Genomic DNA, 27,642 nt, shown 5'->3' with positions numbered 1-27,642 from the left:
TGCTAAAAAATACACTCCCTCCCAGATCTCGCTCGCCTCTCTCCTCCCCTAACATTTTGCTATTATTTGTAATTAAGTAAAGCATAGCTATATAATCCTATTTAAGGTGTAATATTTGTTGTTTTTGAAAGTTTCCCTTAATTGTATAGGAAGAAAATGGAAGGGGAAATTAGTTGAGCAAAGAGGAAATTAAACCCTATGCTATTTTAGTATAGAATTTGGTGTGGAAAAGGTAGTAACAAAGAAGAGGGTGGTCTGGTTTATATGTGGAAAAAATGTCATTTTCTTTGCCAGCTGCTCTGTGTTGGTCGCTTTCCATTCACATATGTACACTATAGTATAGTATAGTATAGTGTAATTGTGTGATTTATAAGTTGTTTGAAAAGACTAACAGCAAAGTCTTTGGAATTCGTGTGGCCGACTCCATTGAACTCACTCAGGTCTGTTTATCTTTTTCTTAGTATCCTCAGTTCAATATAATACATACTTTGTTTTTCATGTAAATCTTCAGATCTGAAGATATTGGATTTTTTTTTACTTTTTTAGTAACCATCTTCTATATAATCTCATTCTGTGTCCTAAACTTAAAATCTGGTGCTTGCTATATGTTTAGTAAAAAGAAACCCTACTCTTGTCCTTTTTTTTTCTTCTTATTTTGACCCTAATTAAATACTCCACTAAAATTATGGATGTTTTCTAGTTTTTAACCTAAATCTTCTTATATCTTATATATGTGTAATTAAATGATTCTTTAATTCCTCAAGTCCAGAGCGTAGGAGTATTTTTTTTCTCCGAGCAATTTCCTCTTCTGGCATGTAATTCAATAATAAAAGTGTGCTCAGTGACACACTTGAACACAAAATGCACTTTGCATATATGGAGATGGTGTTGTTTAATAAAATAAGAATTTTAGAAAAATTTAAAAGTATGTTTTTGTATAATTATTATTATGAAATATGTGATGATGTGTAGATCGATCGATCAATGGGTCGAGGAAAGATAGAGATAAAGAGGATTGAGAACAACACAAATCGACAGGTGACATTCTGCAAGAGAAGAAATGGACTACTGAAAAAGGCATATGAACTTTCAGTTCTATGTGATGCTGAGATTGCTCTCATTGTTTTCTCTACTCGCGGTCGCCTCTATGAATACTCTAACAACAAGTATCTCCTTCTTCTCATACTTCATTTCATTTCCTACTTTCCTAATTTACACAAATTTCACATTTTAATTTCTAATTAACTAATTTTTATGGTGTATATTCAAGTTTTAAGTAGATAAAACTTATATATTTAACAACTTCATAAATAGTACTGTAGATCACAATAATTGACATCTTAAAATATTTTTTTTTTAAAAAAAACATATAAAGCGATTATGGTTAAAAAAAAAAAAAACTTGATTGAATCTCAAAATTCCTACGGTACCACGTAAATTGAAAAAGAGGGAATAATAAAAAACTAAAAAAAAATCAATTTTTTTTTACTAGTGTAGTATATTTAAGAAAAAAATTGTTGTTTAGTGAATTTGTTTATATTTTAATGCAGTTTGGTGGATGAATGAGCTTTTGATCATGTAGGCATAGTGGATCGTTCACAGCTCCTAATTATGATTTGGTCTAATGGGGTCTGATAAAGCTTAAAATTATATTCTATAAAATAAAAAGGATATCTTAGCGTTTAATTTAGGTTAAAAGATAGTACATCACAATTTCTAAAACGTCACATCCTCATTAATTATGCAATATTAGTCCATAATAACTTAAAAATAAAAGATAAATAAATATTCCTAGTTGATTCAAGAATACAGCATTTTAAATGTGGAGAAGCAAATTAATCGAACTTGTTTTTTCCTAGCTTCTAGCTACTATCAATGAATTAACTTTCAGATAATCTCAAGTAGTTGATGTTAAAGTGTGTGATTTGTCTCGTATAAAAGTTAATTAGAAGATTAGGAGTAACACACTTTTACAACTTAATTTTGTATTAGTGCACTTGAATTTGAAGTATTATTAATTACACCAAGAAAAATATAAGTATATTGGAAATATAAAAATTTCTTATAGAATTTTGTAACCCAAAATTTGTTACGCTTCGGGGTAAGTCTTATAAAAATTTCTCTAATATATAGACCAAAATAATCTCTAACAATGACTACTTTAGAAAAATCGATTTTTACTTGGTCTGTAATATTACAAATAATTTTTTCTTTAATTTGTACTTATTCATTTTAGTAAATTAAGTGAGTTTTTTTTTTCTTACTATTTGGTATTAAAGAATTACATAAAGTAATAGTAAAAGTCAAATTTACAGTTTCAAATATTATTAATAAGGTTGGTTAGTAAGATATAATACTGTTGATATTTATTTATTTTAAAAATTATATCAAGTCAACATGAGTCAAGTAAAAACTAAATGATGGAATTAAATAGTTGTAGAAAAAAAAAAGCAATAGTCTCCGGATTAGTTACAGTTGATAAGAGAAAGAGATTAAATTTGATAAGCCTCCTTAGCTACCGTTTGTCTAATTATGCTCCATCATTGTAGTTTTGTTTGCTATGGGTATTTTTGTTTGTATATTTTGCGTGTCAATATACAAACAGGGTAAGTATACATAAATTTTGTATATATACATTTATGAATTTTTCAAAAATCTGTTTGTATATTTCTCTCGTCAATATACAAACATGGTAATTTATTATAAATTTTCCATAACTTATACCAATCAAATGTATCAACAAATCGTATATAAATAACTAGGGTAAGCATATACAAATTCTGAATTAATACAATCAAGAATGGTATTTATACAAATGCATAACAAATATTCAAAACTATAGCTAAATTAAATAATAAACTATAAATATTTGCCATTATGCGTAATTTTTTCTAATAAATAAGCACATTTGGTGGATTGAAGTTGATCATATGGGCTGTTAATGTCTTTAGAAACCACATATATCCTTAACAATAATAAGCTAAAAAAGGGCAACAAAATAGAAAGAGAAAAATGGAAGTGAATCAGCAGAAAAACTGTGAGTGCTTATATCGAGAAGTGAGGAGTTAGGATTGCATTGTTTGATGACTTGTGGTTGTAGGAGTTGTTTGGTTTCTACTTGTAGCGTATATACTGTTAAAAGCTCATTTAGCTTTGTTTTTTGCTTTTTTGCTTTTAGTATGCAACAAAAATATTTTCATTATTAGTTCAGGTTTTGAATATATATTCTCTCTGTAAAATACATGCATGCATGCTACTTTTCCCCTTGCATGCATAAGGCAAGTCTTGGTACTTGGGACTGTCTTTTGTTTACATATATATATATATGTATGCATTAACCAAATGATAAATATATACATAGTAATATAATGCACCTTTTTGTGCATTAGGGAAACTATATACAGAAGGCCAAACATATGGACAACATGTCTAATTTATCCTCTCTTTTTTTTATTTTCACACTTTATCTCGATTTTTTATTTCATTTGAGTCGTTCAATTAATCCATTTTGTATGTATCATTTAAACACAATGTTAATCTTTAGGCTTTCATTATTTTATTTATACTATTTAACTCTAGTTTTACTTTTACACTTTATTTCCTCTCTCCTCCATTGCTCCCCTTTCTTTCTCTCGCCCAATATAAATAGGGTATAATACTTACTAATACAAATTGGGTATAGATAAAAATTAGGCGAAAGATTTGTATGAAGCAAGAGATGGTGGAGATTTCTCTTCTTCCTTTTCTTTAGTTCAATTTGTATGAACGAGGAAGAGATACAATATTGTATTGAAAGAGTATACAACACATAATACAAATGTATACCTACAACATTGTATCAATCATCTTCTAAAAGACTATACAACACATGAAACAAATACATAACAAATGATATAAATATATACATGCACTTGATACAAAATTGTATTAGCTGATATATTAGCGGTGACAAAATCAAACTCAATTCGTTCAAGTTTGGACGGATTATTGACCCACTCATTTATAAGTTGAACTCATTTAAGCCTAATCCATTCCAGCTCGTTAAAAATTTGATTGATTTGTAGTCCAAATTGACAAATGAGAAATCTTGTTGAAATAGTTTAATTTTTAATTATTATTTGATATGTTTATACAGTCATAAAAGAAGTACTTATTTTTTTTAAATAAATCAATTAAAACTTAGGAAGAATTGAGTAGGTTGGGTTATGACCCACATTTTAGCCCATTATAGTCCAAGTAGCTTTTGAGCGGGTCAATAACCCGCTCATTTATTAACTAAACTCAATTTAATTGTACACCCAAATTCAATCCAACCCGTTCATTTGACACCTCTAATTGATACACTTGATACAAAATAAATACACAAGGAACATATACACTTGATACGACGATTGTATTCACTGATATATAAAACAATCCTATCAATTGTATATGTTGATACATCCTCTCTTGTCTCTCCCAAATATAGCTTGGTTTTTTTCCTCCCTCTCCCAATCTCACTTCTGATCTCTCTCCTATTTCTAATATATAAATCGTAATTAATTAAGCAACTTATAACTATAAATATTGTTGTGTATGTTATGTTTATATGACAGAGCTAAACACGTTATATATGTGAACAGTGTAAAGGCAACTATAGAACGATACAAGAAGGCAACAGCAGAAACGTCTAGTGCGTACACTACTCAAGAGCTCAATGCACAGGTATTTAATTATATATATACAAAAATGTCATATATAACTACTATATATGCTTTTTATTTAATTTCGTTTTTGTTTAATTTGTTTACAGTTTTACCAACAAGAATCAAAGAAGTTGCGGCAACAAATACAATTGATGCAGAACACAAATAGGTGATTTAATTTGTATATATAATAATATTCCATAAATAAATAATGAGTGATAATTAATTTGCATGTAACAAGTACAGGCATCTGGTGGGTGAAGGGCTGTGCTCTTTAAATGTGAGGGAACTGAAGCAATTGGAGAACAGACTTGAACGAGGCATTACAAGAATTAGGTCCAAAAAGGTATAATATTTTATAATTATCATATCATATAATATTTTAATTAATTGTCTTAATTATATGAGCATAAATATATATATCAAACTAATTAAGTAATTATTATTTGTTTGTGTTGGGGATGCAGCATGAAGCAATACTAGCTGAGACTGAGAATTTGCACAAGAGGGTATTTTCTTTTTCTCATTATGTTTTTTTTTTTAAATTTCTACTGATTTGAATTATTTAACTTTGATAATAGGAAATTCAACTTGAACAGGAAAATGCATTCCTTAGATCAAAGGTATTATATATTTATTTTTTTTATCACTTAAAGTTGTTTCTTATGCCACTCTTCTCTATTACATTTTTTTTTTCTATTTCCCCAACTACACAAGATAAATGACACTTGTTGTAGAAATCACTTTTTAATTATAGTAATTAGTATGCAATATCGTCCACATATTTTGGTACTCGTTAATTTTGATTTGTAGATTTTTCATTGAAAAATAGATAAATTCAAGACTCATTAATATGTTCAAAAAAATTTAATTAAAGTTAATAGATTCAAATTAGTATTACTATCACACTACTTTTTCCAAAAAAATAATAATCATATATTCTCCATTTTAGCTAAATAAAATTAAATGGAAGAGAATTAAACTAAATAACTTCAATATTCTATACTTTTTATATGTCAATTAATAATTAGAACTATTATTTCATTCCCCTCATATGTTCTTTGATTTAATTTTCAGATTTTTAAATCAATTCCCTGAAATTTATGATTAGAAAAGGTTTTTCTTATTTATACGGATTTAGGAAGGGGAGGGGGTAGGAAAGTTTACCGATAAAAAATTACAAAATGAAATTGATGAATATCAAAATATGTGGGAAGATTGATATGACATATTATAATTAAAGTTGCACGGACTCTTTATTTTTGACCTCGCATTTGTATTGACAAGGCACAGATGCGGGTGTGAATTCATGTGGAATCGGTCAACCCACACCACATACTTTTGTTATCTTCTGTGTCTTAAACAGCTTAACAAATGAGTTTATGTTTTATAATCAAGAAACTAAATAAAATCTGAACAGAAAAATAGAAGAATTAAACATGCAATTTTTTTATTCTACTGAATCATATGTTTATTTAAATATCTTGTTGAAATTTATGTTCAGCTATATTTTTTAGCATAATAAATTGCTTTGATTTAGAATGAATTTGAATTTCAAATTTTTATTAGGTTGTTTTAGTTATTGAAATATTTTACCTTTTTTTGAATTGTAAATTTTTTACATACAATATATGTGTTCAACTATTTAAAGTGCTCTTATGCTTGATAAAAATATTGAGAAACAATTTTCAACCAATACCTTCACATACACCTAAGAGAAATCGCTTTCCTTCCTAAACCTTTCAGGCCGGCCAGTTGATGACTAACCATAATGTTATTATTGATTACACAAATGTTGATGTTTTCCACAATCTATAGTATAATAAGATATGAGTCTATACTCTCTATAATCTATATCACTTGTAGCCTTAGAAAACTTCTTCTCTTGCGAGTTGTGACTGGACTAATCAAGGTTGTGGGTGTTGTTCAAGATATATATATAAAACATGTTAAGAATGAAATTTGAACTCACCCTCAACAATACTAAAATAACCTTAAGCATCCATGAGCCATTGGACCAATCAAACCATTTGTTCACTAGGTGCTACATGTTAAATTAATACAAATTTTTCTTAATTTTTACATAGATATATAAAGTCTGATACAAGGTTAATGGGTGTTCAAGCACCCGAATGAGTCTATGTGGGTTCGCCCCTGCTAATTATCTGATAGTTCGTTAATTAATTAAGTTGATTAGTTAAAAGTTAGTTAGTAGGTGGGGACCACAAGTTTGTTCGTAGAATTTGTTATTAGTCGGTTAGAGCTGAATGAGCTAGTGATGCTGATGTGTGTGTATATATATATATATATATATAATACAATTCACATTGTAACCGAAGTTTGTTGATTTTGAAATAAGATTTCTTCTTCTCTTCTCCAAAATCAGTCCTCAAAGTATATTTTCAATAAGTTATCAGAGCTGTGAATCAAGTTTGATTCAACTGCGTGAAGAGACAATCATGTTCTTCAGCCATTGAAGATCTTCTGTGGAATCAGAGGAAATGGTGAACAATATGAGAATTAGATGCAGTTGTAGTTAGAGAAGAAACTCTAAATGAGATTGAGATGAAGTGCAATCATTCACTCTATCTTCATCCATTAGATACTCCTAGATGTGTCCTTACCACGGTACAACTTACATGAACGGAGAATTACTCACTATGGAGCAGGTCTATGTTAATTAATCTTCGTGCTAAGAGTAAGTTAGGGTTCGTGCTTGGAACATGCAAGAGATGTGACTATTAACTGGAATTGGAAAAGCAATGGGAGAAGTGTAATTGTTTTGTACTTGCCTAGATTACGAACATAGTTTCTAAGGAACTACTTAGTGGAATTGTGTATGCAAATGATGCAACATAAGTATGGAGATATCTCAAAGACAGATTTGATAAGGTCGATGGATCAAGGATCTATCATCTCTATAGAGAGATCTGCACAACTCATTAGGGTAATTTGATTGTTTCTAGTTACTTTACAAATTTATGATTGTTGAAGGATGAGTTTGATGCATTTGCGCCCCCCACCGTTATGTAATTGTGACAAATCGAGAACATAAGTGGATCATATAGACTGATTAAGGCTATTTGCACTTCTAATGGAATTGAGTGAACTGTATGGTCAGGCAAGAAGTCAGATCCTAATGATGAGTCCCTTGTCAAGTGTTAGCAAAGCTTATATTATGATAATGACAAATGAAAGCTAGTGGTCAATAACATGGACTCATTCTGGTAGAGAATTGGATTCAATTGCTTTATATGCAGAAAAATGACATCCTCAAAGTAACCCAAGGAACTTTGAGCATAAGAAGAAAAACTGGGATCAGATTTGTGATTATTGTAAGTTTCTTGGGCATGTCAAACTAGATTGTTTCAGGTTGAATGACTATCCACCTGATTGGGAGTTTAAGAAGAAATCAGGACCAGGAGTTGATCAAGGAGGAGCTAGTCATGCAAGGATTGCAGATCACTGACAAACAACATCAAAAATGTGGCAAATTTGGTGAGATATGAGCAAGCATCAACAATTGATGCATTTGCACCATCAGCTTTAGCAACTCATCCTACTTTCACTCAAAGGTAGTACCAAAGAATCTTGAATATGCTAGACAAAGGAGGAGAAGTAACAGATGACATTGTGGCAAATATAGCTATGGCAAGTATGATTAGTCCTATTACCCAAGCTTTTTCTGTGAATGATGAAAAGGAAAGTTGGATAGTTGACTGAGGGACTACATGTCACATGACCTCTAAATTAGGAAGACTAAATTACAGTAGAGGCTGTATAGGTAGGAGAGTTAATTTACCAAATGGAGAAACCACTCCACTAACACACATTGGCAACTATAGCACTCCACTTCATGATCAAGGACTTCGGTGAGCTTAACTACTTCTTGGGAATTGAATTCTTTCTTTAGATCCAGTAAAGGGATAGTGATGAATCAAAGAAAGTATGCCTTGCAGTTGATATCTGAGGTGGGACTAGCTGCTGCAAAACCTGCCCTTACACCACTAGAATGCAACATGAAATTGACGTGTGGAATATGATCAGGGTACTACCATCAACGATGATTTGTTTGAAGATGTTAACAAGTAACAAAGACTAGTTGGAAATTATTATACCCTACCAATGCCATGCCGGATAAAATCTTTACTGTACAATCTCTGAGTCAATTCATGCAGAGACCAAAGTAATCACATTGTGATGCAGCACTAAACTAAAGTTGATCCAGAAAAGGGACTGTTATTAAGTTCACTTCAAAAGCCTCAACTTACAAGGTTTTGTGATGCAGACTGGGCTGCTTGTCCAAATACGAGGAGATTCATCACTGGTTTCATCTTAAAGTTTGGTGATTACTTAATTTCATGGAAGTCCAAAAAACAAAGCACAGTTTCTAGGAGTATTGCAGAGTATAGTAGCTTGGCAACCTTGACTGCAAAAGTTGTTTGGGTAACAAATTTGTTTCAGGAATTGGGGGTTAAGTTGTTAGGACCAAAAAGCATTCATTGTGACAGTAAAGCAGCCATACAGATTGCTGTTAACCCTGTGTTTCATGAACGCACCAAACACATTGAGATCGATTGTCATTTTATGAGAGAAAAGGTCCAAGTAGGATTAATCAAAACCACCTACATTCATACAAAAAGACCAACAGGCAGATCTATTGACAAAGGCAACTTGGTAGGTCTCAACATGACACACTTGTAGTCAAGCTTGGATTCTTGAACTTGTTCTATACATCCAGCTTGAGGGGGAGTATTGGAATTAATTTAACTAATCGTCTGATAGTTAGTTAATTAATTAAGTTGATTAGCTAAAAGTTAGTTAGTAGGTTGGGACCACAAGTTTGTTAGTAGTCGGTTAGAGTTGAATGAGCTAGTGATACTTATGTATACATAATACAATTCACATTGTAACTGAAGTTTGTTGATTCTGAAATAAGAATTCTTCTTCTCTTCTCCAAAATCAGTCCTCAAAGTAAATTTTCAATGCCTGAATAGCAGGTAAAGATGGTGCATCAGTCCCCTTTAATTTATAGATTGTAATTTCATCTTCAACCCCTATCTATATAAGATTAGAGGGAGTCACTCTGCTGTTCATACTAATTACTACTATTTAAAGACTTTAATAACCAATTTTGAGGTTAGAAAAAGAGTAGTGATGAGATTGAATTGATTTGGTTGCAGATAGCAGAAAATGAGAGGTTGCAGGAACTAAGCATGATGCCATCTGGTGAGCAAGGTGGGCAAGAGTATAATGCATTTCAACAATATTTAGCAAGAAATATGCTGCAACTCAACATGATGGAAACTGCACTACCATCTTATGATCCATTGTCTCCTGATCACAAAAGGTCTCATCTCCAACTTCAGTGAATCATCTTTCCCTTCCAAGTATGTATGTTTCAATGGAGAAAACAATGTGTAACTTGATAAACCGCACTTCTCAATTCTGGTTTCTGTTGATGCAGGTAAATCCATTTCTACTGTGGAGGAAGGAATGTGCTCTTTTCGAACATATAATAATCTTTACTACCTTATTTTCATGTTTGCTATTAGTATTACTTGTAAACTCTGGACACCTCAGCTTTTTTTTCCAATAGACCCTGCATCATTTCCTAAAATTTGGGGCTTAGTTATGGAATTGTCACAAATGATTTTACTGGTTTCAATTTAGTTTGCGATCCTGCCTGCTTTCATGCACTTGAAACTCTTATTTGACTCTTACCATACCATTGGACAAAAATCGACTCACTTTGGGGAGTGTGAATTTATTTCTTATGATAAAAAAAGTTGATAAATCTTGACATTGTCACCCTAATTTCAAATCATATCGAAAGCGAAAACCTGTCTGACCAACTCAAGTACTAGGACTTGATAACTTGATGACCTTAAAAATTAATTGCAATTTTCAAGAGGCTTTTGATTATTACTGTGACATAAATCAGGACTATCTGGTTGGCATTACAAGCCTCCTACAAAATCCTTTTCTTTTGGTAAAATAACAGTAACTTATCATCAAGTTCCATAGATATATGCATGCAATAAGACAGAAGAAACTACTCCACAAACTGCACTAACCACCAAGTCAATCAGAACCAAAAACATGGGAGAAAATGAAAGCCTATACCATCATTCAACCTTGAGCTATTTCTGATTACTAGTCATGACAATATCCCAACTGAATATTTAACATTATCAAGATGTACTACTCTCTTCTATACGATAGAAAGAGGAGTAAAAGAGTTGAAGGAAAGAGGAGTAAAAGAGTTGAAGCAAAGAGTAAATTCACTTTAGTGGCACATTCTTCCCAAAAGAATATACATATAGATAGCTTTCTCACAGAATATTACACGCGCCACGATCTGAACGACCTCGGAGCTCCTCTGTCTCCCTTTGAGCTCTCTCCAGATATTCTCTCAACTTGCGAATCTCCTCATCTGATTTCTTCTGTGCATTTTTTGCACTTAGTTCAGACTTCAACCGAGCAGCCTGCTCTTTGGCCAGTTGCTCTTCGAGCCTATGTGTGGTTTCCTTCAGCTTTGACTCAACCTGCCAAACATGTAACGATAGGTAGATAAATAGAAAGCCCAAAGGCACTATCTAGCTATGACACTGCCAGACCTAATTCATAGACTACACCGTAATTCCCTGGCACCAGACTACTGCATGCAATTCAACAGAGTTGTCTTTGTATTTGATTTTTTAAAAAAGCGCTTTACCATCATTATCATTCCATAGCTATGTTTATTAATATAAAATTGGACAAGCAGTTTACATGTATATTATTTTTTCTGGAATTGAATTAATTCATTTACAAAATTAAAACAAAATTTGCAATTTGACCCTTGTTGAGTGAAACAAGTTATCTACTATGGGGGACAGGGTTCTACAATCACTACACAGTATATGATGTTCCAAATTAACATGCCAAGGGAAGTCCAGAAACATGAAATCTAGAAAGCTAAGGAAGATCGGTCAAGCTTGTTTCTATGGCGCCTTTGGCCAAATCTAATATCTTACCATCATGATTTCCCAGCAGAAAAGTAGTGTACCAATCAAAAACTTCCTTGACAAAACTTTGTATAACTAACGAATTTTATTATTCTAAACTAACTAGTGAAAGAAAGCCACTAGCTCATTCCCTTGCTAGTACTAAAAATGTATTGCATAATTTGCAACATCAGCATTTGGCAATAGGATATACAAAAGCAGATAAATGACTGATGAATTCATTTTCTAATAGTAGCAAAAGAGTTCAATAAAGATCAAACATACCACTTCAGTTATTCGCTTCAGTTGCTCTTCATACGACTTTTGCATTTGTTCCTTCAACTCTAGTCTCTCTTGCTTAGTATATCCCACCAAAAAATTAACCTCGGTTGCCTGGTTATGAAGTTTGGTAGCTCCTTTCTACAAATGAAAACATTGCAATTAACAAGTCAGCCCAATTACTGGAAAAGTACATAGGACAATTGAAATGTTGGAAGTGCATACCTTTAATTCCTTGAACAAGTCATCTGTATATGGTTTTCCAGCATTATTCTCTACAACCACATTTACCAGGAAAAGTAGTTGTTTCAATTGTTCAGCTTTCTTCAAAGGGTCTTTAGTCTTGTTATCGAAAAGCACTTGCCTATTTCCACACATCTTGAGGGTATTCTAGATCATCATAGAAAATGCTTTAAGTTGAAAATATCTCATACTTGCACAAGTTTGAAGAGAGAAAACAATAACCTATAAAGCCAACTGAAATTTGATGATGGAATTTTAAGTATAAATCTTGCTGAAAATTCTTTTTCCTCATTTTACTAGATAAGAAAAGGAAATTTTGAATCGATCCCAATAGTTCAAGATCCATTATATATTTTTCTCCCCACTTTCTTGTCATTTCCCTTCAACACCTGCCTACAACAAGAACTACTAACTGGTGCTGATTTTGCTAGACTTAAAACTTTCTTTAATTTCAGAACTTTGAAAAGAGAAAAGAATAAAACCTGATCAAGGCAATCGTAGTACCTAGCTATATTTAGTATAACTTCTTTCCTCTCTTTTCCATTTGTTCTTTTTTTCCATTTTTTGGTTATGAAGTCATAAATCTACTATCGATTCTTGCCTCTACCCATCCCCACCCTCAAAAGAAAACACTTTTACTTTTGCATTATTTTCTTCAGATGTACTAGATTCATCCCACAAGCTATTGTTTCTAGGCCTTATATATGACTAGGCTTTGTAAGTTATTATCTAACAAGCCGAAGCACATTCTTCCCCACCAGAGTTTTATCTATCAAGGTGTAGAAATCTCCGAAAATTTTGAAGGAAAAAAAATAAGACGAAACCTTTTTAACAAATTTTCTAATTACGAATAAAATCAAGTAGCTTACTGAAAGTTAGGTTGTAATAGCATGTTTGGTCAAGCTTCTAAAATCAACTTATTTTTGAAAAGTTGTTTTTCAAACAAGCACTTTTGGTGAGAAACAGATCATGTTTGGGCAATAAACTTAAAAAATACGTTTAAGTTTTAAGCAACAATTAGTAAAAAAAGAGCACCTTTGGTGAGAAATAGTTTGTGTTTGGCCAATAACTTTAAAAAGTAATTTTAAGCAGCAATTAGTGTATGACCAAGCTTTTTAGAAGTGCTTCTAAGTGTATTTTTCTCAAAAATGCTTTTCAAAAAAGTGTTTTTAAAGAAAAGTTACTTTTTTTAGCTACTGGAAAATAACTTTTGTTACTCCTCGGAATCACTAATTCTCTTGAAAGCTTGGTCAAACACTTCACTTTTTTAAAATAAGCTTTTTTGGCCTCCCAAAAGTTTGGGCAAACAGACTATAAGTATGAGATTATATTTAAGCACATTATACCTTTAAAAGCTCGGGGCAGTCACGACCTAAGTAATCATCCAGGGTTTCATCATTATCTTCAAGATCATCCCCACCAGTGAAAACCAAAATCATGTAATCACTGATTTTGCTCCCAAAGAACTCCCTCAGACTCTGCACTGCTGCGTGTTCTTCTCTTGAAAAGCGACTTCGCACAGATAAAACTACAAGAACAGCATGAATCCCATCCTTGGCCATATTGATGCATTTAACAATTTCGTTTCCAACAAATTCAGGTTCAGAAGAACAATCAAACAATCCTGCAATTCTGATGCAGTCAGCTATTTTTGACTTTATGTAGTAAAAAAACAGATCAAGATCTGATAAAGAGAAAATTCATGTTTTTTACATATGCGGATATTTTGAGTGTTGAGGCACCATTGTTCCATATGTTAACACGTTTTGCAACTCTGATGTAGCATGCTTTATCAGTGTCTTTAGATAACTCAGGAACAATTAATAGCATACGGAATCTCATGAATGAAGGAAAACACAGTAAAATTGTCCTCCTAGTAATTTATGAAGAACACTCCTATCAATTAGTTTACATACTTCAACACCACCCTCCACAGACCCCACTTATGGGATTACACTGGGTATGTCGTAGTATTTTGAAAAAAACAAGTGATATACTCAGATTACACCAAGACAAATTCTAAATGCTTAGAAAGCTCTTTCATGTTGTCTTTTTATGTGTGCTATAATTTGCATTGGTTTGTTTCAGTAATATAATTCTTAAGAACACGCTAAAGCATATCACTAAGTATAAAAAGTATTCTACATGTTAGTCACACACAATACAAATATAGATACTAACATTTTGAAAATAAATCTGCATAAAAATCCGCTTTTAACTAAAGACAATAATTCTTCAAAAAATCATTAGTTATAAGCAACAGATAGAGTAGTGTGTGACTTATTTAAATACTAAATTCACTAATGTAGCTTATTGCAGTAAAGTTAGGAAACTTTAAATCTATGCATACTACCTGGTGTATCAATCACATCCAGTATTTGGTTATCTTCTAGTACAGTCCTCTGTAGTTCACAAGTACTTGTTACACCAGCTGAGCTAGACATTGACTTGAATGCCTTTCTTCCAACAATGCTATTCCCTGTGGCACTTTTACCATTACCTGTACATCCAACCAGAACCAGTGTCCGAGCTCCAGTTGTAGTGAATTCCCAATCATCACTTATCGCACTTCCACCCATCTTTTCTTGTTGAATCAAAGAATATTAAATGAAGGAACATTTGAGGTTATGGTGAAACAATAGGGTAAAAAGCTGATGTTGTTCAGCTATATGATAAAAGCACAATCAACAAAACAAACTTTCTCAAAGGCAAATCTAAAACCTGGATAATGAGGTTTACACAATGGATGCAAGAGTAAGTAAACTGTTAAATAGTAGGCAGCAGTGAGAGGCTAGCCTATTTTTCCTATGGAGGTGAAACAATTATGCTTAACTATAATAGTTTCAAATTGGTTAACATAAAAAGAGGTAAGGAAATAGATTAAAAAAATAAACAAACAGTTATTCAAGGTTTTCATGCAATAGTATAAGATCCCTAATAATTTTTATAAGTCTTTTAGGTGTCTGTATTAGCTGGAGATTATCAGATCTAGAAAGAAGTAAAGGAAGAAAGTCTTAAGAATTCGACCTGACAACCCTACAATTAAGCTCGATCAAGCTACTAATGACCACAAAAACATAACAAACTTCTTTGTAAACCTTTTGACTATTAATATCTACATCAGATATGTTACAATGCAGATAGAATCTGTAAAGAGCCACAACAATCTTCACTGAAAGCTTCTCCTTTTTGAAAAAGATAGGTTTTTGAAAAAATAAAAAACAAGAGTACAACATAAGACTAAGAATTGTCAAATAATCCTTACATCAACCCCAGAGATTATTTGACTAGCCAGGGGTTTCAATGAGACACAGATTTCAGAATATGTGGCCTAATGGTCAATGAAATAGGTGAAAACAATAAAAGACCACACTTCAAATCCCAACCAGCAGAAAAAATGCTAGGTGATCAAGTACTTGTTTTTGGTGGGAGGTAGTGCACATAAGTTCGCCCAAACACCACCATTATTTAAAAAAAAATAAAAAAATAGTAAAAATGGCATCCGTAACTGGGTTCCAACTCAAACATCCTAGACTAAGCAATAAGTGAGCAATGTCCAGCTAGTGTCACATCATCAATTTTCAGTCCCTCCCTCACCACAAAAAGTAATAACTATAAATTCAGGTTTGTCTAAAACTGATGTTTTTGCAGTAAATACTACCCGAATCAGTTAGTATCTTTCAACATCCCATACCTACGATCAAACTTTGCAAACATCAAAACACGAAACAAGTTTCAATTAAAATAAATATTTTTACTCACCAGAAAGAAGCCTATATTATCAGTTGAATATACCCAAATTACTCGGTTCAATTTCATCCCAATTATGATCCTATACTCTACCTAAAAATTATCAATTACCACATCGCAAAATCCTGTTTTCCCTTTCCATTAAATAATTTTATGATTATAATTGCTTACCTTGAGAGTAGCTTGAACGAACGAACGATCGAACGATCGAGAGAAAACGAAGAAGCTGCTGTCCGGTATACAAAGAAAATACCTAATTAATTTTACATTTTATATAGGGTTAAAGCAAAGAGACAAAGTCCTAACATAACTCTATGACTTTATCCACAAGTAATTGCCAACAAGTGAAGGAACATTTGTCATGTCAATACAAAATATATTAACGATACAAGTACATTATAAATAAGGGAACACAGTCAAAAATACCGCTTGACTTTATTTTAAAATAAAGTTATTATTATCCTGTCCCTCAATTGGATGAAAAACCCTAAATTAATTAAAATTGTCCAATTTTACTTAAATTACTCAATTTTAACCCTATCTTATCCGCTTAATCACAGAACTCATTTCTTTTACCCAAATCAACTTTGCTTTTCACCACCAGCACATTCACTTAAACCACCACCAAAGTCACCACCCTCTCCGAGATCTCCTCCATCACCATCGCCGAAACCACCACCTCTCCCACTACTCTACCTCCTCCAAGTGTGTTGTCATTGCTATCTTTTTCCAAAATATATATATATATATATATCTTTTGAAAATGTATTAATCAACAAACATATGTTCTTAACTAATATTATAAAAACAATTGATTTGTGTTTTTCAAATTATTATATTTTAATTAAATTAATAATAAAAATTAAAAGTACAAGATTTCTATGAACATCATAAAATACATGTTTACAAAAAAAATTAATATTAAAAATATAATGTAATATTGAAAGTATTTGACAAAAGATAATCTATCAAGTCTAATAAATGACTTGCAATGTAAAATATCAAGTCAATACTACTAAAACAAATGGAATTGAAAATTTAACATAAGTTTTAAATTCAAAAAGAAATTTAATGTAATACTTTTATTTTAAATTTCAACATAATGTACATAAATGTGATCTAGAAGAAAAGAAAAATGTAAATTTATAACATTATTTAACAATGAATTTTCCTTCAATCTAAAAATTAGAATATTATGCTAACGAAAATAATAAGTGAATATTTTATAATTGACATTTATAGGACTAATAATTATAAGTTATAATATTATTCTCTAACTTTCAAGTTATAGCAATAAACAATTACATGTTATAACTTTTACTAGATTAAAAAAAGGATTTAAAAGCAGTAAAAATCAATTAGTTTGAAAAAATAAATAAATTAAAAACAATTGAGTAACAAATAATTTGAAAATATTAATGATAATTAATAGAAGGCATAAAAATAGGAGAGTCATAACAAAATAGAATATTTGTTTTCCTTGTTTAGCTCAAGACAATTATTTCAAACAGATTTCTTTTCAAAAACAATTCGACAATTTCTCTCTCTCCTCAATATTCTCTCTCGTCCAATTAGTTCAAACAGATTTCTTAGTCGTCACTCTCTTCTAATTCGAATTTGTTTTTATACAATAATAATCATTTTCTTGTAATGGACAGTTTCTTATCAGTATTAATAAGTATGGTGGTAGATGGGATCCTTCAGGTTAGTGCTTTTTCCAAATTTTTTGTGTAATTGATTGCAAAAAAATTAAGTTTTTTTTAATGTATACTGTTGTTAGCTTTGGTATGAACCATTTTTCATTTTATGGTATTTTCTGGTTTAAAAATTACATAAAATTTGCTTGAAATTAGTATACTAGATATATCAGACATGTATAGAAATTGATAATGTTATTGGTATGATTCTGGCGTGATTGAACTTTATTTTTTGGCATTATATTGAAATGAACTTGGGCATAATAATGGAATGAATTTGATATACTTTTTATTTAATAAATGACAATTACTAGTTAGAAATGGTATAATTTTTGTATTCTTTTGGTATGAATCTGGTATGAATCAATGATGACTTTGGCATGAAATATGTATAGAAAGTGTGCATAAAAATGGTATGAAATTTGTCCATAAAATGGTATACTAGAACGTGTTCATAAAATGGTATACTAGTTATATAAGACATGTTTGGACATTGATAATGTTTTTGGTACGATTCTGGTATGATTGAACTTTATTTTGTTGGCATTATATTGTAATTGATTTGGTCATGATAATGGAATGAATTTGGTATACTGTTTATTTATTAAATGACAATTACTAGTTAGAAATGGTATTCTTTTGGTATTACTAGTTCATTTTATTTGTGTATAAAAAAATGGTTCATATTGTGATCTTGTATATGATAATTTTTGTATGAATCATGGTTGCAAAAGAATGACTATATATTGTTTTGTTATATTTTGTATGAATTGTGGATTCAAATAGGTCTATATAATTGATATAATCGGTATAAAATCAATATACATTTTATTTTATTTAATAAATGACAATTACTAGTTAGAAATGGTATAATTTTTGTATTCTTTTGGCATGAATCTGGTATGAATCAGTGATGACTTTTGGCATGAAATATGTATAGAAAGTGTGCATAAAAATGATATGAAATTTGTCCATAAAATGATATACTAGAACGTGTTCATAAAATGGTATACTAGTTATATCAGACATATTTGGACATTGATAATGTTTTTGGTACGATTCTGGTATGATTGAATTTTATTTTTTTTGGTATTATATTGTAATTGATTTGGTCATGATAATGGAATGAATTTGGTGTACTTTTTATTTATTAAATGACAATTACTAGTTAGAAATGGTATTCTTTTGATATTACTAGTTCATTTTATTTGTGTATAAAAAAATGGTTCATAGTGTGATCTTGTATATGATAATTTTTGTATGAATCATGGTTGCAAAAGAATGACTATATATTGTTTTGTTATATTTTATATGAATTGTGGATTCAAATAGGTCTATATAATTGATATAATCGGTATAAAATCGATATACAATTGACATAAAATTGGTATGAACCATTTTTTTTACAATGATTAATTCAAACAAAATTCATACCAAAACGATCAATATATAAATGATATAAAATCGGTATGAACCATTTTTTACAATGATTAATACAAAATCAAATTTCATAGTAAAATCATAAAATAGGTTCATTTATTTTTTTAAATCAAAATTCATACCAAAATCATAGAGTAGGTCCATTTATTTTTAAAACCATATATATATATATATATATATATAATCGATATATATAAAATCGATATAAAAACGGATAAAATCAAATAAAATAATCAATATGAACCGTTCTTTATAATGATCAATTACAAATCAAAATTCATACCAAAATCAAATGGTAGGTTCATTTATTTTGATATCAAAATTTATACAAAATTCATACAGTAGATTCATTTATTTTAAAAATCATAATTCCTACCAAATTCATACAATTTAGCAGATATATAATTTTGAAAAATAGAAAACATTTAATTTAAATCATTATTCATACAAGAATTCATACCATTCAAATTATTTATTAATGGTATGAAATAATAAAACAACAATCTAAAGAAAGAAAAAAAAATGAAGATAAAGGAGGAAGAGAAGGAAAAACGTAGGAAATAAATAAATGTAAATAAAGATATATATATATATAGTGAAAACATATTTAAATTTAATATTAGAAAAAAATAGTATTTATCAAGAGTATCAAGAGTTATTAAGTAATAATGGTAGTACTGAAAATAATAGTAAAATAAGAAAAATGAGGATTAAGAGATACATTGTTGGGGGGTTGGGGTGGGAATCTTTTAAATATTTCTATCAATTTAAATATATAGCTTATAAAAAGATATTATTGTATTTAAATCAAGGATAAGGAAGAATAATAAAAAGATCCACATTTTAAGAAATTGATATGATATTTGAATTCAAATTTAAATAAAAGAAGTATTGTTTATCAGCTTAAAAGTAGAAAATCATAAGTAAAAGAATTCTAAATGAACTATTACTATTTTATAAATTTATCATTTTTGAATATTATAAAATAAAATAAAATACATTTCATTTAAATATTAAATTAATAAACAATAAATAATAATAATAACAATACATCAAAAGTATTTAAATTTGAAAATACATTAGACTTTTAATTCTAAATCGACTCTTACTATTCATAAACTAATCATTCCAGATGTGATAAAATAAAATATGTTTGATTTAAATATTAGATAAAAATATCCTTAAAAATGTGTAATAGATAATTACCATTGATTCTCTCTCCTATTAATTATAATATAATTATAAAAAGAATAATTAGTCAATAAAATGTAATTAATTAGTTAATAAAACAAAAAATAATTAATTTATAAATTAAAAATGATTTGTTAATACTTGTAATTAAAATGTTATAAATAGTAATATTAAAAAAGTAGATCTAAAGGTTGTAATATTTACCCTTAAATAGATGTGTGGCGTGATTTTTCCAAATAATAAACATAGAATAAATAAATAAAAATAGATAATACGAAAAATTCGTATGGGATCACAAGAAGTAAATGTTTAGAATGAGAAAGAAATGAAATATAAATAATATAAAAAAAAATTAGAATAATAAAAACAATTTCTTTAAGAAATAATAGATTAAAATAAATTAAAAATAAAAAATAAAAAGAAGAAATTAAAAGGTAATCATGTTGTAATTACACCATATAATTACCAACAATTCACATCCCTCCCTAAGAGTTGAAGTTTACAATTACATCCTATCAATTACACTCAATTAGTTGATGACCAAATAATAATAGAACTAACCAAACAAGAGTGTAATTACACCTAATTATACTAGATCCAATTACCAGGGTGGCTTTCCAAATAGGCCCTAGAAGAACCATAATAGTTTTCATTCAATGTTATAATATACTCTATAGGCATTTTCCCCTTTCTCCTCAAATTGAATTATAGTTTATAGATGCAAAAAGTTATTTCACTCTCTAGATTGGTAAAAACTCCTCTTCACTGCATATATTTTTAAACTAGTCGTAGAGTATGTGTTTTGTGTGTCCCTCATATTCGTAAGAAAAAAAAATTAAAAATAGTATAAATAGTGTTTAAAAGATGTGTTTGTGTAACAATATAAGAAATTTAGGCATGAATTGGCTATCTCCTTATCATACAATCTTGGATTGTTTTTCCAAGACTATTACCTTATACATACGTGGTATCCCTTTGATTGTATAGACGGGTACTGACAGCCTTATGCTGAGGGGTGTGATATAATTTATAAGGGTGCGATGATAGGTAGGAAAGGGGTGTTTGACTTATCTTTCTTATGTTTGCGATACCAATGTTGACACTCCTTTCCTTGAGTCAGTTCTGGTGGTTAGTGAGTTTCTTGATGTGTTTCCTACTAACATGGTCTTTCTTCTGATCATGACATTGATACATTGATTTAGGCATTGATGTTTAGTCAGGCACGCAACTAGATTCTATTTTTCCATATCAGATGGCTCTGACTGAGTTGAGTAAGCTTAAGGAGCAGCTCTAGGTTGTCTTGAGTAAAGGGTTCATGTCACGATCCAATTAAGGATCATGATTGGCGCTAAGGGGGAGAATCCCAAAGCAAGCCTTACCAGAATTCTATAGAAAATCGGGCAGAGTTTCCTTTATTTTTAGGCCTATCCTGAATTTTCCTGTCTCAGAAATTCACAACACAACTAATAGCAACTATAAACCACAACATAATATCTATCATTGATCTAATTGTCACGCAGTAACACCAATTCATCTCCAAATACGATAAAGAAGTTCCAAACTAGTCACTTGACTACAATACGAAGACTAATCATTGACTCAAATAAAAGGAATGACGAATGGAGTGACTCTAAGAGTTTTTTTTTATAAAAAAAACATAACAAATCAATAGATCTCTTGCCACGCGAAGCAAGGCGGGGCTCACCAGATGCTACCAAATCACACTCTCTAGTTAATGAAATCCTCCTTAATACCACCTGAGTTCTCTGTAAAAATAATTAGCGAGGAGTGAGAAGCTAGCTTTAAGCACAACCATTTTAATGAGGGACAAGTCAGAAAACATACTAGTGTAATAATCATAATGATGAAATAATGCCATTTCAGAAACAATAACAATATTCAATCTTATGTGGCTCTGGCTCATATAAGAAAAATCAATGTAAATACTTAATAGTAAACTAAAAAAAAAACATTTCCATATCAAATCTTATAGCTGGGAGGTTTCCAAGGATAAATCATGTACTCAGTGTGGCCTTCTCTTTAAGAAGTAACCAATAACAGTGAACTCCTCATAAAGGAGTTAAATATTCATATCAGTAGATCCCTACTCGAGAGACATCAGTAATAGTATACTAGTTCTACCTTCCCACTAGCAAGGGCTTTATCAGTAATCAGTAACTACAAAGCGTACCAAGTCTAAAGAACCCGTTGTTAACTACGGGATTCATCAAGGTCTACTCCCATTTATATTTTTCTTGTAATCAGTAGAAACATTTCAAAATGGAACCGAGCATTTAAATCTTATCAAATCATATCATTTCAAAGTTTAACAATCACTTGCCAAAATACTATTTCTCAAACAAGTGTAAAACCTTTTCAATAATAGTAATCATATCTTATAAGAATGAGATCATCTCAAATAATCTTTTTAGTATCATATCCAGTAAAAGACTTGTCCCACATGCAAGTTCAAAATAGTCAGTAACACATTTACTTTATAAACCATGTAAAAATCATGAAATTTGCGAAATACAAATTGTGGTAAGATTACTACTCATAGTGCTTGTGTTGAAATACCAAACTTGTCATCGCAAGCAATCCATATGGCTCCCTTCAATCAATCTATAATCACGTTCTTATCAATTTCGTGTTAACTCCTTCATTTAGGTAATTCACACTACATTAAAAACCCAGCCCTAGAGGTTTCATGACTGATTCAAAATATGTCCAATCACTTAATTAGTCACACAAAATAGCTTCTTCTTGATTAATTATCATTGTAGAAAGATCAACCTAACCTTACTGCCCAATTACTCTTATTGCATATAAGCCAAATACCAAAGTTTACAGTTCAAATCATTGACTATATTCACTTGGTCATAAGAATTTAATAAATTTCCTCTATTTCTTCTAAACCCATGTTCCTCAACTTCCCAATTCCCAATCTTATAGTCATGGAATATACAAATTCAAACTTTAAACTAAGTTAAGAAACTTACCTTCTTGTCCTTCCACTTCTCTCTTCTTCTTCTTCTTCTTCTTCTTCTTCTTCTTCCTCTTCCACTTCTCTCTTTAGTTTGGGAACGAAGTCTTTAAATTTTGATTCGTTTTTCTCCTTTGTTCGTTCGCTCACTGTAGAACAAGAAGAGTCCTCTATTTTTTTATCACTGAAGTTGCAGCGTGGCTGCCTAGGGATTTTAGCCCAATTTTTTTTCTTTTTTTTTAATAACTAAAGACTTATTTGCCCTTTACTTAAATTATGGGGTATTACAGTTCATTAGGTCGAGTGTGTCTCCGTGGGGTGCTACTGTCCTGATTCATGAAGAAGAAGGATGGTTCCTTGCATATGTGTATTGACTGCAAGTAGTTAAATAAGGTGACCATCAAGAATAGGTATCTGAGGCCATGTATTGGTGATTTGCTTATGCGTTTCTAGTCATGTCTCTTGGTTTGACTAATGCCCAACAATAATCATGGATTTGACATCATGTGTTCGATCCCTACTTAGAATATTTTGTGATAGTGTTCATCGATGGCATTCTAGTCTAGTCGGGAAGTAGGGAACATCATGTGCAGCATTTGAGGATTATGCTTCAGACTTTGCGAGATCAACGATTTTACATCAAGTTCTCTAAGTGTGAGTTCTAGCTTGAGTTTGTTACATTCTTAGGGTACATTGTGTCCAAGTATGGGATTATAGTGGATCTAGTAAAGATAGAGGTTTATTGGGCTAGGTTCACTTCTCCTACATAGGATCACAGTTTTGTTAGGTTAGCATGCTACTATATATGGTTTGTGGATGGGTTTTCTTCGGTTGTAGTGTCATTGACTATATTGACTTAGAAGAATGTTCCTTTCCAATGGTCAGGTGTGAGGAGAGATTTCTAAACCTCAAGGCCTTGTTGCCTTCAGCTCCGATTTTGACTTTTCCTATTGATGGTCATGGTTTTAAGGCTTACAGTGATCCTTCTGGTGTTGATTTAGGTTGTGTGTTGATGGAGTAGGGCAGAGTTATCACATATGCTCTCGGGCAGCTGAAGGTTCATGAGAAGAACTATCTCACTCAAGACTTGGAGTTAGCGTTAGTAGTCTAAGTGTTGAAGATTTAGAGGCACTACCTATATGGAGTTCATTGTGAGATCTTCATCGATCATCATAGTCTTTAGTCCATTTTCATCTAGAAAGACCTAAATTTGAGATAGTGTAGGTGGTTGGAGTTACTCAAGGACTATGATATTATGATTCTATATTATCCGGGAAGGCAAATGTGGTAGCAGATGCCTTGAGCCAGAGGCGATGAGTATGGGAATTTGGATTTCTTAGAAGTGACCTCTATATTTGGACATTAGTCTTTAGCCAACTCAATGGTTCGGCTTGATATTTCATAGATTGGGGGGTTCTTTCTTATGTGGAGGCTAGATATTCATTAATGAAGCAGATTTGGGAACATCAATTCAAGGATGTGAGGTTGAGGGTGAATTGAGATAGGGTGCTGAGTGGTGAAGCTAGGAAGGTGACCTTAGATTGGATGGTGTTTGAGGATTGAGGGTTGCATCTATGTTCATAGAGTTGGCAACCTAATTCAATTGATTTTGAAGGAGTCCTACTATAATAGATACTTTATTCATTCGGGTGAAAAAAATATGTATCATGATTTGAGGTAGCACTATTGTTGGTGTGGGTTGAAGAGAGATATTCTAGAATTCGTGGCTAGGTGCTTGAACTGCTATCAAGTGAAGTACGAGCACCATAGGCCAAACGGTTTGACTCAACGCCTACCAATTCTTCAGTGGAAGTAAGAGGGAATATTTATTGACCTCATAGTAGTCTTTCCACATACTTTTGAAAGGTTTGATGCTATTTGGGTCATTATGGATTGATTGACTCAGTCTGGCTACTTTTTGTTAGTTCAAACTTCATACAATTTAGAGAGGTTAGCTCAAATCTACATTCAAGAGATTATCTACTTTCAGGGTTACCGTTGTCTATCATTTAAGATCATGGTACTCATTTTATATCATCCTTGTAAGGTCTCTGAACCTTTAGAGCGAGTTGGGTACTAAAGTTTATCTCAACAAAACCTTCGATCAACTGACTAATCATTAGTTTGAAAGGACTATTCAAGTTCAGGACGACATGATTCAGACATGTGCTATTTATTTTAGATGTTAGTTGGACCAGTTCTTGGCTTTGGAAGAGTTTGTGTATAATAATAACTACCATTGGAGTATTCAGATAACTTCTTTAAGGCATCGTATGGTAGGAGTTGTCGGTCTTTGGTGGAATAGTTTGATGCTTTTGAGGTCAGGTCGTGGGGCACTGATTTGTTGCATGATTCCATGCATATAATATGTGAGATTTAGGAGAGACTCCATATATACTTCCTGGAGTAAGCAAAAGATCTATGTTGATCGTATGGTTTAGGCCTTAGAGTTTATGGTTAGTGACTAGGTGTTTCTGTGGGTATCTCCTATGAAGGGCATGATGAAGTTTAGGAGGAAGGGTAAGCTTAGACTTAGGTTCATTGGACCATTTGAGATTTTAAGTGTTTTAGAGCAGTGACTTATGAGTTACCCTTGCCTCCAGCTCTTTCGAGTGTTCACCCTATTTCCCATGTCTTTATGTGAGGTAGTATGTTCCGGATGAGTCTCATCTGCTTCAGTGGTATTCAATTCAGCTTGATAAGGCTTTAACTTTTGAGGAGGAGCCTATGGCTATTCTAGACAAGCAAGTTAGGAAGTTGAGGTCTAAGAAGATTCCATCGATAAATGTTTAGCAGAGGCATTGTCTAATTAAGGTGGCTACTTGCTAGGCTGAGCTTGACATGTAGACCGAATATCCTCACATTTTTTAGGTTTCAGTTGTTTTTCTTTCTTTAACATTCGAGGACAAAAGTTCTTCTAGTAGTGGATTTTGTAATAACCCTTGAGGTCATTAGCTTGCCTTTGTATTTTATTATTGTTTTACCCATTCCTATAACTTTTGTGTTGTGTTTTTGAGTTGTTGGGATGGGTGCCATACTTCCTAGGGTGGTTGAGAGAGCTTTGGGTGGGTTTTCCCTATTGTTTGGAGATTTTATATGGAAAGAGTTGATTTCTGTCAAAATTTATGGAAAATGGACTTGGATGATATTTTCATCAGCAATGTTAGCTCCTAGACGTTGAGTTTGATCTAATAGGACCTTTGGTTAGTGGTCGGGTTGTGATTGAGTTTCTTGTTTGTTTGGTTTGTTTTTTGTTATTTTATTATAGTGTTGACTTTGATCAAAATTTGTTGAGATGACCTCCATTGGTTATTTGGTTCATTCCATTGAGTTTGAAATGTCATATCTGGTAGGGTAGCATATTTAGTTTGTGTTCATTGGACCCCGACTGAATCTCAAGGGTCTATTCGGGACTTGAAACTTTTTTTAACCGTTGATACAACTTCTCCGAGGGAGCTTAGATTTTTTCGGCGATGTTGCTCATACGATAAGAGATTTGCACCAAGAAAGGTTGATGATGTCAGCCAGTGGCCGCTTCTGCAGAGCTTTTTCCATTATAGTGGGTTCGCTCATATGAGCTTTGGTTCAGTCCTGCAGAATCAGAGCTTACTATATACCTCCGCTCTAGTAGGTCCTTTTCTGCTCCATCAACGTCACTCCGACGACCATGGGTTCACTAGGGTGATGATCATTAAATAATTTTAAGTGCTTTTTTCCTCATTTCTTTAAATTAGTAGACCCAAGAACCTCCATTGTTCAACTCGATCATAGGTGATATTTCTAATTTCTTAACCATTTCACTTGATTCAAAGATAATTTTCTTTTCATTTCCTTTGTATTGCTTATTCTAGCTTCACTTACGTAATTAATTCTTGTTTCGGACCTTGATTTCTTGTTTATCAAATTATTTGAGTATAGTTTCAGTACATTTGAGGACTGATTACATTCCCATATTTGCCTAGCTTTAAGGCATGTGATCCTCACCTCGAGAGGAATATAATGATGGAGTTACTTTTCCATTTCATTGTCAATCTCCGACGGTCAAATTTTGACCCAATTTCTAGTTGAATTTTTTAACATCGATAAGGTATCGTTAATCTCGTATTGACTTATAATTTCTATTTTTAACAACATGGAAGTGTTCTGAGGCTGTTTTGAAGGGAAGGATCCCAAGTAGCCATTCGAGAGCAGTTTCAACTTTAGGCAGGTTACGACTTCCTTCTTTAGACTTAGATTAAGTAGTTTCTATATGAATTGAGTTGCATGATCATTATAAAGTTTGTAGGTTGAACTATTAGTCTTATATGATTCTTAGTCACATTTTGGCCATTTTTTAGACTTTGTATTAGTAAATTAGCTTTAAAGTCTTAGTTTAGGTTGGATTT

At 31.5% G+C, this 27,642-nt stretch overlaps 2 protein-coding genes across 3 annotated transcripts in view; one reads left to right on the top strand and one right to left on the bottom strand.

Moving 5' to 3' along the window:
• Positions 1–978: 978 nt before the first annotated feature.
• On the top strand, positions 979–10,327 carry LOC125844437 (agamous-like MADS-box protein AGL11). Of its 2 annotated transcripts, XM_049523752.1 has the most exons (8): positions 979–1,166; positions 4,623–4,704; positions 4,793–4,854; positions 4,932–5,031; positions 5,153–5,194; positions 5,267–5,308; positions 9,869–10,035; positions 10,153–10,327. In XM_049523752.1, the coding sequence occupies exons 1-8, from the start codon at positions 985–987 to the stop codon at positions 10,154–10,156; spliced, it is 681 nt and encodes a 226-aa protein (XP_049379709.1). In that variant the 5' UTR covers positions 979–984; the 3' UTR covers positions 10,157–10,327. The 2 variants fall into 2 exon arrangements, with proteins under 2 accessions (XP_049379709.1, XP_049379708.1); XM_049523751.1 differs by lacking the exon at positions 10,153–10,327 and having other exon boundaries at positions 9,869–10,057.
• Positions 10,328–10,699: 372 nt separating this feature from the next.
• LOC125844869 (immune-associated nucleotide-binding protein 9-like) overlaps positions 10,700–27,642 on the bottom strand; it is a 947,253-nt gene continuing 930,310 nt past the window's right edge. The window contains exons 2-7 of the mRNA XM_049524228.1: positions 16,118–16,149; positions 14,550–14,775; positions 13,543–13,820; positions 12,179–12,343; positions 11,960–12,094; positions 10,700–11,233 (exon numbers count right to left, since the gene is read on the bottom strand). Coding sequence (XP_049380185.1) covers positions 11,021–11,233; positions 11,960–12,094; positions 12,179–12,343; positions 13,543–13,820; positions 14,550–14,775 — 1,017 coding nt within the window. The 5' untranslated portion in view covers positions 16,118–16,149 and the 3' untranslated portion in view covers positions 10,700–11,020. The remainder of the gene's footprint in view (positions 11,234–11,959; positions 12,095–12,178; positions 12,344–13,542; positions 13,821–14,549; positions 14,776–16,117; positions 16,150–27,642) is intronic.

This window comes from Solanum stenotomum, chromosome 11 (genome assembly GCF_019186545.1).
Source record: "Solanum stenotomum isolate F172 chromosome 11, ASM1918654v1, whole genome shotgun sequence".
Lineage (NCBI taxonomy): Eukaryota > Viridiplantae > Streptophyta > Magnoliopsida > Solanales > Solanaceae > Solanum > Solanum stenotomum.
Note: the sequence above shows the minus strand (reverse complement) of the source record. Positions and strands in the feature narration are given on the sequence as shown.